This window comes from Leptidea sinapis, chromosome 3, assembly GCF_905404315.1.
Source record: "Leptidea sinapis chromosome 3, ilLepSina1.1, whole genome shotgun sequence".
In the NCBI taxonomy this organism is placed as follows: Eukaryota; Metazoa; Arthropoda; class Insecta; order Lepidoptera; family Pieridae; genus Leptidea; species Leptidea sinapis.
The window spans coordinates 17,020,164-17,040,393 of record NC_066267.1 but is presented as its reverse complement, the minus strand read 5'-3'; the positions used below and the strand labels follow the sequence as shown (position 1 = coordinate 17,040,393).

The 20,230-nt window shown below is 35.1% G+C and overlaps 1 protein-coding gene across 5 annotated transcripts in view; it reads left to right on the top strand.

Annotated features, from left to right (window-relative positions):
- The first annotated feature begins 1,656 nt into the window (after nt 1–1,656).
- LOC126978527 (ATP-dependent RNA helicase DHX30-like) overlaps nt 1,657–20,230 on the top strand; it is a 31,833-nt gene continuing 13,259 nt past the window's right edge. For 3 of the 5 annotated variants that reach the window (XM_050827458.1, XM_050827448.1, XM_050827466.1), the window contains exons 1-13: nt 1,687–1,894; nt 2,360–2,500; nt 3,197–3,395; nt 3,840–4,060; nt 5,315–5,407; nt 5,935–5,982; nt 6,909–7,053; nt 7,827–8,022; nt 9,469–9,586; nt 11,088–11,244; nt 18,162–18,321; nt 18,778–18,932; nt 19,775–19,938. In XM_050827458.1, coding sequence (XP_050683415.1) covers nt 1,819–1,894; nt 2,360–2,500; nt 3,197–3,395; nt 3,840–4,060; nt 5,315–5,407; nt 5,935–5,982; nt 6,909–7,053; nt 7,827–8,022; nt 9,469–9,586; nt 11,088–11,244; nt 18,162–18,321; nt 18,778–18,932; nt 19,775–19,938 — 1,873 coding nt within the window. In that variant the 5' untranslated portion in view covers nt 1,687–1,818. Of the gene's footprint in view, nt 1,895–2,359; nt 2,501–3,196; nt 3,396–3,839; nt 4,061–5,314; nt 5,408–5,934; nt 5,983–6,908; nt 7,054–7,826; nt 8,023–9,468; nt 9,587–11,087; nt 11,245–18,161; nt 18,322–18,777; nt 18,933–19,774; nt 19,939–20,230 lie in introns of those variants that run through there. The other 2 variants (XM_050827441.1, XM_050827472.1) reach the window with 2 other exon arrangements.

Genomic DNA, 20,230 nt, shown 5'->3' with positions numbered 1-20,230 from the left:
TGTCAATGAGCATTTAGCACCTACTCTGTCGCTCATTGATTAAAATTGCATGAATAGTGACCGACCCCCGATGCGTCAGTCGAGTACGCTCGGCCTTGCTGTGCGGTTGTGTAACGCGGAGCATATGACTGATCACGTGAGTATATCTGCGGTCGTCGAGAGAACGTGACGATGCTTGTACTTCGATGAGCTGACTACTGGTGATCTGTATGATTCTATGAGTTGATGTACAGCATTATGAAATGGTTCTTATCAGAGCTAATATTACGTTATATAAAATAAAATGTTCTTTTCAGAACGAATCTTTCGGCATACGCTTATTACAGTTATTATGCACGATTAATATTTCTACGATCTATAATGCTACGAAGGTATTACGTTACAAGTTAGATATTAGACATTTGTATTAATTGATATTATTGGTTGTAGGTAGAGCTACACATTCAAAGGAAATAGCCGTACATCCAGATTAGACCTTAAGTGGCAATTTGCATGTGCGAAATATTTACTCACTTCATCAAAATTGGCAAGCAGCTTTCAAGTCAGCCATCTTGAATGTGGAAATTTTCCCTTAGAGTAAAAATATTCTTTGATTCTCCCATGCAAACAATAGCTCCCACGTCTTACGCTATGAATGTTCTCACTTGCTGTATTTTAACATTTTGACATTTTTTAATACGATTGAGTACTTGATGTGTAGGTAACAAAGAGTATAATAATATATAGGGAAAAGAGAGCCCTCTCTACGCAATATGAGCTGTCTATTTAAAAACTAGCGCCATCTGGAGATTGGCCCCGAAAATAACTTTAACATAAAATTCATTTTTAACGTTGTGACGCATTTAAATAACTAACTCTACTTTTTAATGTAGGTATTTCAATTTTTTACCATGTTGAAACTTGAAATTGCGCGAAGAGTTAGTTATTTAATTTTGCCACAACATAGAACTTATAGGATAGATTTAGTAGTGTAAATATGCAAAATAGAACACGAGAACTACATTCATAAGCAAACGCTAGAAGTAGCCGCCATTTTATGACCAGTGGGCAGTGACAGAGTTAAAGAAAAGTTGAAAGGTTTCTATTCTATTCTTTCTAGTGGCTTCTGTGGAAGGGACACCACAACTCGCCAATGTCACGTTTCAGTAGACCAACAAGCTTAAGAGTGTGTCATTTGATCGGTGTAAACGAATTTACAAGTGATTATAGTAATGACCGGTGCCCAGAATCAAAACAGATTTATTTTCTTATTATACCTGAAACAAATATACATGCTGTTAGATTATAATGGACAAACACTAATAATATTACTTATATAAAACATTTATTGTGTTAGGTATAACTTAATATTATTTTGTTTAATATATTTACATAGAGTATTTACAAAAGAAGCGAAAAGAAAGGTGAGGAGGCATTTCATGGAGGTGGGGCGGGGGATTATTAATTTGATGCCGATATTTCGATGCAATTACATGAATTGTGGTCACGACGGAACTGCGGAGGCGGCGAGAAACACTTGACACATTGACACTAATAGTACATTAATCTATCCACTTGCGCCCACACACTACTGACGACGTCCAGCCTTTGGGATCTTTTTGTTTCATTCGTACGGTTTTTGGGTTGGGTGTAGTGGTTTAATTCTCTTTGGTCTTATCATTTATCAATAATTTGTTGAATATAGTGTTTAAATTATCTTTGTCATTTGTTTACATTTTTTTAAATATAGTTCAGTCTTCACTTCAGCTGCAATGTAAATTAAAATTAGTAGAAAAAGTAAAACTGTTGCACAATACATTTAAACTGAAATTAAATAAAATGTTCCTTAGAAAGATCTTACTATCATCAAGTCTTTACTACAGTCAGCGTGGCGCACAAATTTTAAACATTTGTAGTAAGTAACATAACCTTTGAATAATTAGTATAACTAATAGGTAATATGATGGCTTTAAATTTTAAATCTAGAATAATAGTACCAAGTTCCTATAAAATTGGTTTCAACAAAAAAAATTCACTTTCAGCGTAAATAATTATTCCACCTATTCAGTTCCTATTACCTAAATGTACTATCTATTGCCATTGCCATTACATGACACTTATACAATAGAATAATATTATAAATAATAGTTTGTAGAGCAATAAAGATAGATTTACACATTTATCACTATATCACCATAAATCAGAAAGTGTTCTTACATGTAAGCCTCTTTCTCTAATATAAAATTGTATTAATATATATATATATATATATATATATATATATATATAACTTATATATATATATAACTTATATATATATATATATATAACTTGTAAGTGAGACTTTTGATTGTCTTAACCTTAGGCTAAAATTTTTCAGGATTATGTTCAAATTACGACCACATCAGATTAAGAGGACCACAACACCAAAGATATCTCTCATATTTAGTACATAAAAAGTATTATTCCAAGAGTTTAGACAACAATTTGCTTAAAGATGAAACATCACAAAGTGAAAAAGGTATAATATTTGTTTATTTATAATAATTATCAACTTAGCAGTAAGGCCTACTCAAATATTTCTGATTATTTAGAGTATAAATGCTTTGCAAGGCATTTGCAAGATTTCAACAAAGATATATATATATATATATATATATATATATATATATATATATATATATATATAAAATACTTTGAAACAAGTCTAGAGGAATCAATGTAAATGATGTACCAAAATGGTTCGATGAGGCTAATGGTATAAATTTTAATGCACTCAGATACTAATGATATAGTGTTTGAAATGTGGCTGTATTACCTCCAGATATAAATGATTGTTTTTACTGCTGATATTATACACTCTCTGGATACACAAATGAGACAAAAACATATGAACATTGCAAGACTCGAATCGAGCGAGCGCTCTTCCATGGAGCCAACTGTTCAAGTGACATATCATTGATAAATCTTGTCTAGAGATCGCGTGATCGAGCCCCATAATATTCATAATATTTTTTTCAGATTTAATTTGTGTGAATAATCCCATATGTGAGGGTTATCACTTTAATAATTAACAAATCACTCTCTGGATATTGATGTTACCTAAACCAATGTCATTCCGTTTGAGCATCAGCATCCCCGCATACTTTGAGTTTGGGTTGTCCATAGTGTTTTCATGAAACTTAAAATAAACAGTTCTAAACATTTTTCATTACAGAATTAAATAATATCAAACAATTATTCTCAAGCCCACGAGTAACTCTCAATGAATTGGCAACAAAGATACCAGATAAGATGTTTGATGTGCAATACAAGCAAACCCAAGTGTTAATTAAAGGCAGCAAGAAGAAAGTAGCTCAGAATGATTGGTCTTGCACCTATTTATTTTTATGGCCAGAGAAAATGAAATTTGAAAGGTAATTTAGAGGCTTATATTTCATTACAAGTCTAAACTTTTTAGTGCCCTATCAGATATGACATAACACACTTCATGGTTACTATAAAATAAATGAATTTCTTGATGATACTACACCTTGAGAATAGAGCAACCTCCTAAGCTATTTAATCAATAAATTTATGCCCGTTCTCAACACCAACCGATGAAAAACATACCTGTGCTGGGCCTCTACTTCATGCTAGTTTTGCGTAGCACTTTGCTATGGTCAAGTCGAGCCTGTTTATCCTGACATTGTTAGACAGCCACTTAACTCTCCCACATTGAACAGCCCTCAGTCACCTCCTGCAACACCCATATACTGGGACAAGATGTCTGTCAAGATCTTTGGTTATGGTAATGAGATATCAAATTGTAATTAACATCATAGTAAATATTAGGATTTAAACAAAACTTTTTACTTCAGTTCAGCAGTCTCAAAGCGGCAAGCAGCAGAAAAGGCAGCAATACAAGCTTTGCACTGGCTCTATATAAGTGGACGAATTGACAAGCAAGGAAACCCAATATATAAACAGGATGTTTTGGAGCAAATCCGGAGTACATTGAATACCCCATTACATATAACAATTAGTGAAAAATCTATAGAAAGGATTGATAAAATTTGGAATGAATATCAGGGTGGTATAAGTAAGTTTGTTTCTATTTCACCTAAATCAGAATAGGCCTCATTTTGATGTGACATCTAAGTCAAAACATATGTAAATCCATTTCCAACTTGTTCATCATTACTTTGGGGACATGGAAGCAAGTTAGCCTTAACAATTTTATTCATAAACCATTACTGTCATTGAATATTGCCAATTACTGCTGTTTTTGCTGAGTAATTTTTGATAAGGGTTTTAGTTTTCTTAGTTGTGTTCAAATGATAAAGTCTGATAAACCCCTTTTTTTGTGTATCAATGCAGGGGTGTGCATATCATATAGGCAATTAGGCAGTGCCTGCCTTGTTATTAACCTAAATAATTATAGCACTAGTGTTAAAGTCTATTTAGTTTAATTTGGTGCTGTTATTTTATTACCAAACTTCTATTGAAGACCCACTCATAAAATATTTCCTTGAGCTAGATACACTCAATACAATACTCAACTACGACTAGTTAAGTCCACAGTGCCTACATTGCTAGAAAACCAATCCACGCCCCTGTATCAATGTCTATTGCCATTGTTGGTGCTTACTAGCGATTACAGGTGAATTCAAACTGAAAATGCAATAAAGCGGAGTTTTCAATGTCTAAGTCATAGTGTACAGACAACCTGATAACTGTCAATGTGTGAAAAGGTGTAACTGCAGTTACCCACGCTGGGCATTAGCTAGCCCCTTGGTATTTATTTAATATCAAACCCCTGTCTTACGCACACATTGACAAGCTATGTGGACTGTCGGGTCGTCTATACGCAGTATATATTCTAGTCTATGAGTCAAACAGCTTTTGCCTGTGATAAATGTGGTAGAAGACATATAACGCAGCGGCATCTCTCCGCGGAGGCCAAGTGACCGAGCCTTTACCCAACTCACTCAACTAATTCGAAATTTTTGGTTTAAAACGCTTTTTTTTACCGTAAAGGAGGACAAACGAGCGTAAGGGTCACCTGGTGTTAAGTGATCACCGCCGCCGACATTCACGCGTAACAGTGAACTAATAAAATACGAATTACTATAAAGTTATGTCTCTTAGATATATATATATATATATATCAGCGACCAAACATTGTCAGAAAGATTTTATAAAAAAATATAATATATTGAGGACGCAACAACTTTGTTTATTTTTTTAAATTTCATTATAGTGCTTATAAGAGACCCGACAAACAAATCAGTCATGCGACGAGCAGCAACCGACAGAGCTTTATTAAAAGTTATTTTTAATACTATTTTCGCAGAGAATGTATACGAGTCAACATTGAAAGAGGCCTCTGAAAGAAGCTATAATTTCCCAATTGCAGTACAAAAAGACTCTACCATTGATGATGTTGGTAAGTTGTTGATCTCAATGCTCAATATATTGTATATACTAGCTTTTATGCGCAACTTCGTGCGCCTGCAATAGTTAATTTGAGCAGGATTTTTTATTATTTAATATACTCACACTCTGCAAATAATACACAACAAACTGCTGTGGTTAATACATTTTTATAAGCTACCAACTATAAAACTTTCATCCCTCTTTTTCACCCCACACAGGTCTAATTTTTAAAAACTTGATAGAACAAATATTTAAAACTTTCATTGTTTTATCCTCGATATTGACGAACTTTCATACAAATTTCCACACTCTATTTTAACCCCACCAAGGCTTTTATTCGCGATAAAAGGTAGCCTATGTCCTTTCCCAGGCTCTTGTCTATCTCTGTACTAAATTTAGCTATTTAGATTGTTACGCACATTAAACTAATATCCCTGGCCTTTTATCGGTTGTATAACAGCGAGAGACTCTGTCTAGACGTATAAATTTTCTAAGGCTTGTAAAGTTCTACTTTATCTTCAATTTTTATGCCAACAGATGGCTGTGAAGGTTTGATCGAAAACGCTGATGAAACAAGCACACCAGGTGAGTTATTTGATTTTAATATTTTTTGTAGAAAGTGCACGAATTTACGGAGTGTATAAATTATGGTATTCTTTATAACATTAGCTAGCCATTTAAAATGGATCTAGCCGCTTTGGAACAAACTGACAGAATGACAGACAAAATTTAAAAATATAAGTTTTGGCATTACTACGTTGTAAAAATCTGTTATTTGCGATACCTTGACGATAGACGATGATGTGTAGTAATAATTACAACCGGTATGAAGGAGAGTAGCATCCCCCTCCTGCCGCATCGTTATTGTTCGTACCGGCTCGCTTGATTGCGTATCGGTACTACAAATTAAGGCATGCCACGTACACGAAATCAGTTACATGTGTTGGAAGTTCTCATGCCCGAACAAGATTTAAATTTTTTTTGAAGTTATACTTCTTTTGGTAAGGAAAAAAGGATCAGAGAAAATTTTCATGCGGACACGGACACTCAAATTGACGCCTTGACGTTAGTTTTAATCGACCAAAGGAAAGGTTTGACAATTTATACTTTGAACTGTCAAAGCTTGAGGGGCTCACTCTTGGTGATTGATTGATTCGATTGTACAAGTGACATATTTTAGTTTTGAGTGAAACTTAGTTATACGACCAAATGTTTGAGCTGGAGGAGTTGTTATCTATCACAATGTGTATGTAACCTACAACTAATATTCCTTCTAATTGTATAATTTAATGATATTTACCTAAACATTATTTAACTAAATTAGGCGGTAGGAAAAATATTTTTATTGTTTGTAATTTATAAATTCTTTATTACAATATTGTTGTTTCTAGAATGAGTAAACACACTTTTTTTTAAATCAAATTATTAGTTTAATGCTGTGTACAACCCTTGAAACGTTGTAGAAAAAGAGACTTGATATTTCCTTCTAGAACAATTATTTATCATAACAGATTTTAGAACGCAGGCGCACCCGGTGTTCGGCAAGACCATAGAGCCGCCATCTTTGACAGCCTTGTCGCGGCGTGAGCGGAACCTTCAGGCAACGTTCGAGAGATACGATGAGACGCTAACACCACTACCAATCGATGAATACGCGTGAGTATTTATGACATCACTAGTGACATAAAACACAGTCTTGACGTGTAATCGTGTGTGCCTCAGAATTGTTTTTATTCCTTAGTTTGTTGCTAGATTTAATTATCTTGGTAAATTTAACTAAAGATGTCTTTCCTTCGCTTTATATTTATTTTGCATTTATGTATGCATTATTATTATGAAGGCCATATACTTAGCTTTTGACCAATAGCTGAAAGTTGAAGAAGACATATCAAGATTTACGTTCAATGCGTCACTATGACGGTAGGCTCAGTTGGTAGGAGCACTTGGACGGAACCCATGAGGCGCGGGACACTATTAAGGTTAAGGCCAACAGCACATCCTCTGATCCTCCCGGATCGGTTAACTTGCCACTACGTGAACCACCATGCCGTTTGCCACTTCTAACCCATATAAAAATCAGAATATTCAAATTTAATTTGTACCAAAATTCATGGACGATGCGGGACTCGAACCTGCGCATTCAAACTCCGATATTAGGATTATTGGATTGATCAGGACAATATATTTCAAGATTTGCGATCGATGCGTCACTCGGACGGTTGGCTCACTTATTAAGAACCCTCAGATGGAACCCGAGAGGCGCGGATTCGAGTCTCGCGTCGTCCATGAATTTGGACAGATTACATTTGTATATTCAATCCCAGAAATGAGGGATATCACTTATGGATAAAAAACTGTTTAAAATGAGAATAGTTATTGGCAAGGTTATGTACGACGTCCTTTAATCATTGACATTCTAAAAATGACAGAGACCAAATTAACTCGACGATATCCGAGTCCCGCGTCGCAGTGATAGTGGGCGCTGCGGGGTGTGGTAAGTCCACGCGAGTACCGGCCGCGATACTGCGGCACTGCGGCGCTCGGAGTACGATACTGGTGTCCGAGCCGAGGAGGGTCGCCGCTGTCGGACTGGCGCAGAGGGTGGCCGATGAACTGGCTGAGGGTGTAAGTAGCTGAATAGTTGAGTATGGTTGCTGCATCAAAGATGTTTGTTTATGACATTGAGGGACTTGACGAGCAGGATGTGCAGCTGATGGTAATTGAAATCTATTACAATGCAGTGCCGCTCAAGATTCTTGAAAAACCCCAAAAATTCTGAGCGGCACTACAATTGCGCTCGTCACCTTGAGACGGAAGATGTTAAGTCTCATTTCCCCAGTAATTTCACTAGCTACGGCGCGGCGCCATTTAGACCGAAACACTTTAATGCTTACAAATTACTGCTTAATGGCAAAAAGGCGCCCATAGCCGGCATCTTAGCAGAGCGAAGATGTACGTGGCATTCGACATAGTCTCACGTAGTATTGTGAGGATGTACGTGGCTTTCTTAAAGAAAATAAGTTTCAAAGCACCGTGTAGTTACTGCTTACTGCATAACTCACTTAAATGTTTGTTTCATGACCTACCATAAAAAATATGTTACCGTTGTTGAATGAAAATTGATTACCATACTACATAAGAAAATCAGCTTTACCTAGTACAAGTATAATCATGGAATATCGTAATATATCGGGGTCCCTTCTAATAAACAACGCCACGAAAGCATCTAGAGACTGAACTGAGTTCCTTTGCTATACCTAGCGCCATCTAATAACCAAATGTTTGTGAATGAACTCGATTATTCTTATCCAATTTTTTTGAGTTATCTTGACTTAAATTTCCGCTAATATTTGTCTTCAATCAATTCGACACGCGTTTCTATAGAATAAATCGAGTCTCGTGCCAGAATTTGGCGAGTCAACATCTCCTGAAGATGCCTCGTGTAGAGATAACTCAAAAAAAAGGATAATTATGGATTTCCGTAAAATAACGTCAAATTTAATAAACTTTCGATTATATTTAGCCAAGTTCGAGCCGAGTGCTAACACACGGCAGATTACTCCGAGTTACTTTGAGATCTCATACTACGCGAGTGTGTGACCTAGTGAACATTTGACACTGAGTGCACCTTCTGCTTATTATTATTTTGAAGTTTTCACTAATTTGCAAAATTTTAAAATAATCGTTTAAAAACTTGAGTGGTAAAGATATTTAAAATAAAAATGACTTAAATGATAACACCTTCTTGAACTATCCCTTACAAGTTTTTAATAAATGCTAAAACTTACAGGCTCAACAGAAAGTGGAAAATGAAATTTTAATAAAAATGTTCATAAAATGAAAAATATTGGGCCAAACTATGTAAAGTTGTTATGGGACAAAATGGAAACGATTCCCCATCAAACTAAAGAAGAATCACGTAAATCGGTTCATAAACCTTAGCGTAATCGGTGTACATACATAAAAACACCGATCGAATTGAGAACCTCATCCTTTTTGAAGTCGGTTAAAGAGAAATGTTCATAAGGGCCTCTACTGTTTGTGATTATTAAGTGTTGTGTTTGGTTGCAGGTGGGAGAGACGGTTGGTTACCAAGTGAGACTTCACTCTCGATGTCCTCGTCCGCCAGGGGGAGCTATTCTGTACTGTACTTCAGGAGTGTTATTAAGAAGACTACAGTTCAATCCTGGTTCGTTAATATGCCTTCCATAGACTTTAGTGTTAACGGTAATTAGTTATAACGCTCTGTGAAAAGTTAACAGAATACATACTCTGTGGTAGGTATGCAAATACATACTCTTTGGTACTTATGCAAATACATACTCTGTGGTAGGTATGCAGCCTTATAAACTGTCTGTTGTCTTTGTTCACTGCCTGCCCGCCAGGATATGTTAGCTTGTAACACGTTGCTTGTATTTAACCTTTTAAGTTTATTACAAGATATTCCTCGTGGTTCGTGTTTGACCAGCTGGTCGTCGTTGTTTTTATAACTTCGCCCTCATTATTATTAGTATAAGCTAACACGCTCGGATAAGTAACTCACCGAGTTTAGGGTAAAGTCGGCCCTATTCGGCAAAGTGTTCCGAAGAGCTGTTCAACCTGATTCCTGCCGCCGAATTCCACCTTCGCACTGTCGTGCGCCTCAAGTTAGGATATCATCCCCACCATATGGATTTGTGGCGGTTTTCAAGGAGCTTTCTTCCACATACTGCAAAGCTGTGGGATGAACTTCCTTGTGCGGTGTTTCCGGGACGTTACGACATGTGTACCTTCAAAAAAGCGCGTACACCTTCCTTAATGGCCGGCTACGCTCCTGTGATTCCTCTGGTGTTGCAAGAGAATGTGGGCGGCGGTGATCACTTAACAACAGGTGACCCGTACGCTCGTTTGTCCTCCTATTCCATAAAAAAAAAATAAGGTAGCGTGATCTGTCCAAGCAAACTTCATCATAGTAATTTGTACGCAGTTATGATTATAAATGTGTTTCATTTTACTTTATGAATACAGAACACAAAATAGTTGCACTTCGTATTATTAGCCTCGCCTCTGTCGTGTAGTCTTAAGAATATACAACTTTTATGCTTATAATTAAAAAAAACTAGTAAAGCCTACTTGCTGCGGAACTAATAAGAAAAAAGTTTGTTCACCGTCATTCTTTGTATGTTGACCAGGCCTTGCATACCGCAATATGACCCTGATCACATCAACTGTGCCATTTTGCCAGTTTATACCAAATGATACTTACATATATAGGTCATGTATCATATTCGAAAAATTTTACAATCAATTTGACTCCTTGACTTTTTTTTATGTCTATTATGTCACTACCACCGTTTCAAAAACAAATGGCACTATGGCAGAGAAAAAATACACCCAGTTTTCTATAATTTTCTATCGAGCTAGCCGCTAGCCCGTTTGCCCATCTAATATAAAAAAAACGATGATATCGGCTCTATGTCAGGCTACTACTGAAAATAGCATTTTACTTAGATCATTTATTTACCTAGTTAGGCTGTGACGTCGAAAAAAATTGAGGCTTATCGTTAACATCTAATTTGAGCAATGCATGCACAATAATTCAAAGTTACATACAAATCGCGAGTGTAAGACATATCTTGTCACGCACACTAAAGTAATAAATCTGGCCTGTTTAAGACGCATAAATTATGTAAGGCATTTTGTTGCGACAGGACTCTCTGGTTGTAGCCACGTGTTAATAGACGAGGCACACGAGCGTGACGTCAATACTGACGTCACTCTGCTGCTGCTACGACGAGCGTTGTACCTCAATCCAAACCTCAACATTGTTGTTATGAGCGCTACTCTCGACACACAAGTGTTTACGAAGTAAGTCTTTACAGGTAGCATATAATTAGTATATAGTAGTACATATATTTATAATATATATTATTATAAATATATATAGTTATTTTTGCAACTGTTGTGTAACAAGGGGTAAACACGAATGTGATAATAGTGTCACATGAGTGTTTTAATACCTAATTATCAACAGTTGCATACAAGACTTTATCTACACCCATTATATGAATCCTCTACAAAAGATTCTGAAACAGTTAGCTTACTGCTAACATTAAAAAAGCCAGTCCAAGTAACCATAATATCATCCAAAGGAGTGTTATTATGAAAACGGATGATATAATGTTGTAGGTACTGAATTTTATTACAACACTCGTTTGGATGATGTAATGGTTATTAGGACATTGGGCGTTTTAATTTTGGCAATAAGCTAACTGTTTTAGAATCTTTAATAGAGGATTTAAAGCATGGGTAAGATAAAATATATAACAAGTAATAAAATTGTAGATATAGATAGAATAGATATTGACTTCAATATTGTCAGTGTTCAGAAGATCATTCTTCCGAGTAGACGTGTTTCGTAATAACGGACGATAAGGCCTGTATTGACATAATATTGGCATTAATTGTGAATAAATCAAAGAAAAAACGTAGTTGAGTAAAAAGATGGATGTCAATGCGCGATAGATATACACATTTGAATTTATTATTATTGATTGTTATTCTGAAATAAATAAAATAAAATTTATAGAATGAAATCAAGATTTCGGACGCTGAACATTACAAGAATTACCTGCTTTCGTATGAATGAACGTTTCGATGTTTTAATTTTCTTTAAATTTTTACGGAAATTTGATCTGAGGCTGTTTATTTTCTTTCCCACGTCCTCTCTCGAGGCGTTTGGCTTCCAATTTTTGTAAATAGACAAAAGACGATCGTGTTCTTCATTTCTTTTATATATGTTGTTTTTGTAGTGGACATTTGTGACATTTCACAAACAAGAGAACTATGTTATTACATTGCTCAGACTCTTCTATAGAAGACGATGAAGCCGCACTCAATATTTCTTTGTCACATATATCTGCAGTTCCCAAAGATCGATTTTGTACTGACAATTTTGATAGCACGCACGCTCACACAGTCAATAAATATTGACAGATATTGTGATGGATCACAAAAAATCTAGATTTTATGTCAATTTTTTTTTAAATATATGCTATCTTGCAATCTGCCTAATCACTTGGCATTTGGCTAGAGGTTACACAGTTTTTAATGCCAATATCTTATACAATATTGAGGTCTTGAGAGGTATGTCAATATGATCAATAAATATTGACGAGATCTCAAGGATATTCTCATGATATTTACCGTCTGACCCCTGCCATATAAAAACATAGTTAGTAATAGGCATAAAAGTGAATTACACAATAAAACTGTGTCTCTGTGTGTGTGTTTATTTTATTCTATGCATTTTTCTTATTTCAGATTTTAGTTCATATTTCGATAAATGAAAAACTTTGTCATATGTTTGTGCAATACGGCATAGAGCTGAGATTCGAACATAGTTGGCCCTTACATTTGGTATTTGAAATAATTTTGTATGTCGTGTTTGTTTGTTGAAACGTTATCTTTGCAAGTAGTTCGATGCAATCTACTTTATTTGATAAAATGTCCTTAAGCAATGCAATGTCGTATTGTCTTCTTCTATTTTGTAAAGTGACTCAATTGAAAGATTTACACGCTTCATTGTAACTCTCTAATTTTTTAAAACTTTTAAAATATAATTATTTAATATGTTTTTCTTGTGTTATCTCGATACTACTCGTATGTATTTTATAACTAGGAGACCATATGCTACACGCGTATTCTAATGAACTTTGAACAAATACGAAGTTAGAATACAGGCCTAATTGCTTATATGCACTATCTGTGATTGCGTCTATATGTTTGATGAAATTCATTTTGAAATCAAGTTGAACACCCAAGTCCCGTACCGATTTAGTTCTCTTGATATATCACTTATACAATAGGTATAGTCTATTATTTCGTTTTTACGGTAAAAAGTTATTTGGAGACATTTTGATGTGTTAATCGATATTATGTTTTTTTTTTATAAAAAATAAAAAGATTGTCCAGATCTTTTTGAATTTTATGGCAGTCATCAACATTGGTTATTTTAAGATATATTTTTGTCGTCAGTGAACATTGTAGTTGAAAAAATGTTCTAATGAATCTGCCTCAAACAATCTATCAGGACAAGTACAGTTTTTACAGAATAAAATAGATTCAATGGAGCAACAATCACGGCAATGTAACATTGAACTTTGCAATGTACCCGAGAAGCGAGGTGAAAACTTATTATCCATAATTGAATCTGTTGGAACCGCTATCAAATTTAATATAGATCCTAAAAGTATATTTTCGATACATCGTGTTCCTCATGCCCGCAATGAAGATAACATTCGTCCGAAAAATATAATTGTCAAGTTATCATCGCGTGTGACTAGAGACAATATACTTAGTGCATTCCGTATGTCTAAAGGCCTTAACACTGAACAACTAGGTTTCACATGCAGTTCTCGTTCTATATATATGAACGAACATTTAACATTAAAAAATAAATGCTTATTTCGTGAAAGCAAAGCAGCTGCCAGAAAAAACGGATGTAAATATATTTGGATTAGAAATGCTACTATATTGACTCGTCGCTCGGACACATCACCCATTTTTGCCATTAAAAATCAAAATGATTTGTCCAAATTTGCTAAGAGTATATCACAGTGCTCGTCCAATACCACTACTACGGGTTGATGTTAAAATAAAGGTAAAAACGTTATCCACTAATCACTCTGTAAAAAATAATTATGTCTTTCTCTCAAAATCACCTCTTTATTACTACTCTTTTAATTTTTTCATTCACAATCATACCAGTATAGCAATAACTTTAAAAACTATATCGATTCACTTATTCCATATCTACCTTACATCTCAACCTTGCACACAAAGAACCGTAAAATCCAAACAAATAATTCACAAAACTCACACCTTGTTGTCTAAAATAGATCATAATAATATTACAGTAATTGAGCAATCACAATTTTTCTTAACTATGATTCACAGTGTTGACTGTATGTATATATATAATCGCTTTATTTCAAATACTTATATATTATTTTCATTTAAATACCTATATACTGGCATTTACTTGCACTCAAACCTAGCATATGAAATTTGTGTCTCAATATAATGGCTAATAACAATTTTTCAATATACTTTCAAAACTGTCGGGGGTTTCATACTAAGCTTCACACTTTATACATGAACATACTGTCACATTCATACGATATCATTGTTTTAACAGTTTAATATCGGAAGTAAGCCATACTTCCGATATTAATGACGCAGAGTTCATTGATAACAGATACATAACATTCAGATGTGACCGCGATCGCTTAGCGACTAACAAGCTAGACGGAGGTGGGGTGGTTATCGCCGTAAGGCGCGAGCTCAAACCGGTTACCGTGGCCATACCTAACCAGGCAATTACGGCTAGAGCTATCGAACATGTAATTGTCGCCTTGCCGTCCAGATCTCGTGCAAAGCAACATATAATTAGCGCAGCCTACGTACCACCAAGTACTACTGAAGACTTTTATGCTATGCACTTTGAAACACTGCGTAATATAGTAGTACAAAACAACATTGAATCATTCTACATACTAGGTGACTATAATTTACCTAATGTGCAATGGATATACAGTGATTCCAATAGTTGTGGCATGCTAGGAATATGCACGAGCAAAACCGGTGACATTTTAACTGAATTTATGGCTTTATCTGACTCACGACAATTTAATGATATTAAAAATAATATTGGACGCATACTTGACTTATGCATATCCAATCAAGAGTGTTGTGTCCAACCGTGTGGCTTCCTATTACCACCAGATAACTACCACCCCTCATTCAACGTAAATATAAAATTGAATGTTCGTTATGAAATTATGAAACATCTTACTATGCTTAAATTTAACTATAAGGCTGCTAATTATGACACTATAAATACAGCACTGAATAAAATTGATTGGTCTATCGAGCTATGCAACATTGATACGGATATGGCTGTGCGTAGGTTTTATAATTTGATTTATGATATAATTAGATCGCATATCCCTACAGTCCGTTATAAGTCTACACAGTTTCCTTACTGGTTCTCCCCAGGCTTAGTACATATTTATAAGAACAAAGAAAAAGCCTGGAAAAAATGGAAAACACAATAACATTTGCGATTACGAAATATTTTCTCTATATCGAACCAGGTTCAAAGAGGAGTGCAACAAATGTTATCTTAATCATATTAAATTAATCGAGGAAAATATCACCAAAATTATAAAAAATTTTTGGACTTACATATCTAAGCGTAAAAATACGAGTGCTATACCTGCCAACATGTATTATAAGAATAGTACCTCTGACGTCCCAATTGATACATGTAATTTGTTTGCCACATTCTTCCACTCAGTCTACGAACCTTCAACCTTAGACACTAACAACTGGCTGCCGAACACTAACCTTGCTGATAATTCCACTCTCATAACGGAGATACAAATCTCGATGACATCAATCACTAAAACACTAAGCAACCTATACGAGTCTAAGGGGCCAGGACCGGATGGTTTGCCTGTTATATTTTTAAAGTCTACAGCTAGATCTCTGACAAAACCGCTTCATATATTATTCAACAATTGTTTAAAAAATGGCTTGTTTCCAGATATCTGGAAGCAAGCATATATAACACCAGTTCATAAAAGTGGCGATAAGCAAAATATCGAAAATTACCGACCTATTTCGATACTCTCTTTAATATCAAAAGTTTTTGAAACCCTGGTTCACAGCATTATTTATCCTAGTCTACACAGTGTGATAATCCCTGAACAGCATGGTTTTGTGAAACGTAGATCCACAACTACTAACCTATTAATTTTTACGAACTATTTGTTTGAGCATTTGGACCATCGCGTGCAAATCGATGCTGTATATACTGATTTTCAAAAATGCTTTGACAAAGTGGACCACGAACTGCTTCTCAATAAAATAGCTTTTAATGGTATCAGAGGAAATCTACTCAGATGGTTCTCCTCTTACGTAACTCGTAGAAGCCAGGTAGTTGTAATTAATGGTTATAAATCAGATATCATAGTAAACACAACTTCTGGGGTCCCACAGGGATCCATTTTAGGTCCTTTATTGTTCGTTATATATATTAATGACATAAAAAATTGTTTCCAGAACTCACAGTTGTGAGTTCTGGAAACGTACGCCGTCAAATGTACGCCGATGACCTAAAAATTTATAGAAGTATTAGCAATGAGTCTGATGTCGGACTCAGCAGGACCTAAATAGATTTATCCTTTTCTGCCATCGTAATAAATTGAAAATTAATTTTGACAAATGCTATTCCATCTCTTTTTCAAAAAATAAAAACGTTATAACAAATAATTACAAACTATCTGACTCTATAGTAAAGCGCGTTTCATTAATTAAGGACTTGGGAGTTCTATTAGACTCGAAACTGCATCTAGATCAACACATAAGTACCATCAGAGATAAAGCGCTCAGATTAATCGGCTTCGTCATGAGGTCATGCAGTGACTTTAAGCGTCCCTCAACATTTTTAATATTGTACACAACACTTATACGCTCCCAAGTAGAGTATGCCACACCAGTATGGAACCCCTTATTTAATAAATATGCTGACACGTTGGAGAGAATACAAAGTAAATTCCTTAGTAGAATTGATATCCAATATGGGCGTACGAAACGAACGTACAGTCAATTGCTTGAAATTTATAAACTTCTTAGCTTACGCAATCGGCGTACTATTTTGGGTGCAATGACATTGTACAATATTTGTCACAATATATATGATTGCATAGAACTAAACAATAAACTTAATTACGCAGTTCCACGCATAGCATATAGGCGGGCGGTGCGCACGCAGCGGCTATTTCACACGCCGCGCTACCGCACGCACGCTGGCGGTCGCTCCACACTACACAGATTAGTCGACACACATGACAGACTTTTTAATGACCTTGACATTTTCTTTTCAACAAAACCAAAATTTAAAAAGCAAGTTAATGATATTTTAAGTGAACTGGATTAATATATATATATAGTTTTTTTTATATATATAAAATCGCATTAGGTAACTCTTTTGTTTAAATATAAAGTAAATTTTGTAAATAACTTAGTTTTAAGACATCTAATTTTATATTTCTTTCCTCTTTATGTTTGTACATATTTCTTTAATTAATGTTAAACTTTGTTATTCATCATGTAAGATACCAGTAACTATAAAATTAACCTGTGGATAACGGTGTGGGTTCTCACTAAAATTAATTTAATATCTACTTTAATTTGAAATTGTAAAATGTATTGTGTGAACTGTTTGTTGTCCCTAAGAAATAAAATAAAATAAAACATTATATAATTTGTAGCGTACATAGGCATTACTATCAAAAAGGTAAATGTTAAAAAACAATGGTCCCAGGATAGATCCCTGAGGAACACCTTAACTGATTGTTACACAGCTTGTCTCCTGTTTGTAATGTACGATTCAAACCATCTGTAAAGGTATCCGCGTATACTATGAATTATATTAATACGTAGAATTACAATAATGGGATTGCTCGATGCTCATTGCTATTGATATAATATTCACGTTCACATATATATCTTGCAACCCAGTGTCGGCAATAGAGCCAGTTTACTGAAAAAATACATAACAGGCCCAATGAAATTTTCACTTCAAACATTTTGCTGTTTCCATATTTCAAAATTATTTTAGACTTATCGTAAATTACAATGAATCAAAATCCAATTGAATGGCAAATTTAATTTTGATCCCGATATACACATATTTTACATTTTTATACAATTTGCAGATATTTCAACGATTGTCCGGTAATTGAGGTACCGGGAAGAACATTTCCTATACAAGAATCATACATTGATGACTTGGAAAGTAAGTTCAAGATAAAGTTGCCTCACGCGAAAGAAAACTGTATGAAGATTGATGGAAAGCCCATGATCGACTGTCAAGAGGTTAGTATAATATATGTGTTACTGGTAACTAACTCAAGACCTCTAAAGCGTGACATATTATGTTGTACATTGTTTACGAGCCATAGAGCTATAGATATATAATCCATGTATATTGTATATATTTAGAAAAAAGAAGAAAAATATTTTTAGGCAATGTTACAGAACAGTTGTTAGTCTTGATGTACTAAGTGTTTAGAGGTAGAATAGAGCAGACATACCAAGATTTATGAACGATGCGCCATAAGAATGGTTAGCTTAGCGGTAAAACCTGTTGAGTTATTGCACCAGAGATGTCATTTTTTTTCAGAACAGATACAGTCACACTCAAAAATTCAATTAAACTTTATGCACTAAAATCTTATAAACAAAGGAGATTTTTGTTTATACAATTGATATTTTCCCTTTTTTTCTTATAATAACGGCGAATTGAATAAATAACTGTTTATTTTAATTTAGGTAGCAGAGCTAATAAAGGCTGTGGATAGAAATGGAACAGACGGTGCTATACTAGTGTTTCTCCCGGGTTGGGCCGAGATCAAGCAGACGAAGCAAACATTGGACGAAATTTACTCTAAGAGCAACTTGCACGTCATACTGCCGGTTCATTCTAGGTGAGTTGTTTTTGTGAAATATCGCAGCGGGAATTTGTTTTAGCGGATCATAATCCGCGTAATGAATCGCTAGGCATAGCAAATTTGATTTTCTCACAGATTCCGACATATAAATCTTAGATAATTTATCTTATGATAATTTATCTAAGAGCTTCTTGCTGCTAGACAGCCGATGAAAACAGGCCAGGCTTATTACTTTAGCGTGCGTGACATGCTACGTCTTACACTCGCGATTCGTATGTCACTTGCGTGCATTGCTCAAAATAGAGGATAACTGTCAGTCTCTTTTTTTCGACGTTATTAATCCTAGAAGTGAGGGTTATCACTTTAAAAACATGAGTTGTTAAGATATATATAATATATAAATAAAATTGATTATAGCTAATTGGATAGAGAAATAGAGTTCCAGCGAAATAGGTTCTTCACTCTTTCTCACCTGCTTCCCTTCTCCATGATATTTTCCTCCCAAATCTGCTTGGGTCTTTACCGACACAATCTTGGGAGTAAATCATTAATTAAATAATTTAGGTGAAGAATAACACCTGGATGACAAAGTTATTGAACTGTTTGAAGCTGAATGAAACAACAAGTCTTTCAAACGGATCGTTTAATACTAATTAGCGAAGTACAAGGGGCACCGGCCAGGGTGCGGGAGGGGCGACAACATTCATGCATATCAGTACATTGTACTATTTACAACCACTTTAGGGAAAGTCAAGATTGAATGAGAAGAAGTGGCAAAAAAGTCATTGTTTTTGTTTTAAATCTTAACGACAGACAACGTGAAAATCATAGAAATATTTGATCCAAAATATTTAAAATGCATTATCGCTTTCTTTCAGACTGTCGACGACAGAGCAAGCGAAAATGTTCAGTAAACCAGCGCCGGGCATTCGTAAGATAGTTCTGTCCACAAACATAGCGGAGACCTCGGTCACAATACCTGATGCTGTTCATGTCATAGACACCGGCGCACACAAAGAGAACACCCTCAAACAGGGCTCAGGTGATACACCTTTCACAAGCTTTTATTTTTTTTATGAAAAAAATGGGTCACCTGGTGTTTAGTGATCACCGCCGCCCACATTCTCTTGCAACACCAGAGGAATCACAGGAGCGTTACCGGCATTTACGGAAGGTGTACGCGCTTTTTTGAAGGTACATGTCATATCGTCCCGGAAACACTGCACAAGGAAGCTTATTCCACAGCTTTCTAGAAGAAAGCTCCTTGAAAACCGCATTGTGGAGGACCGCCACATTATTAAAACTGCACTTTTGTATGTTTGTTCGGGTCAAAT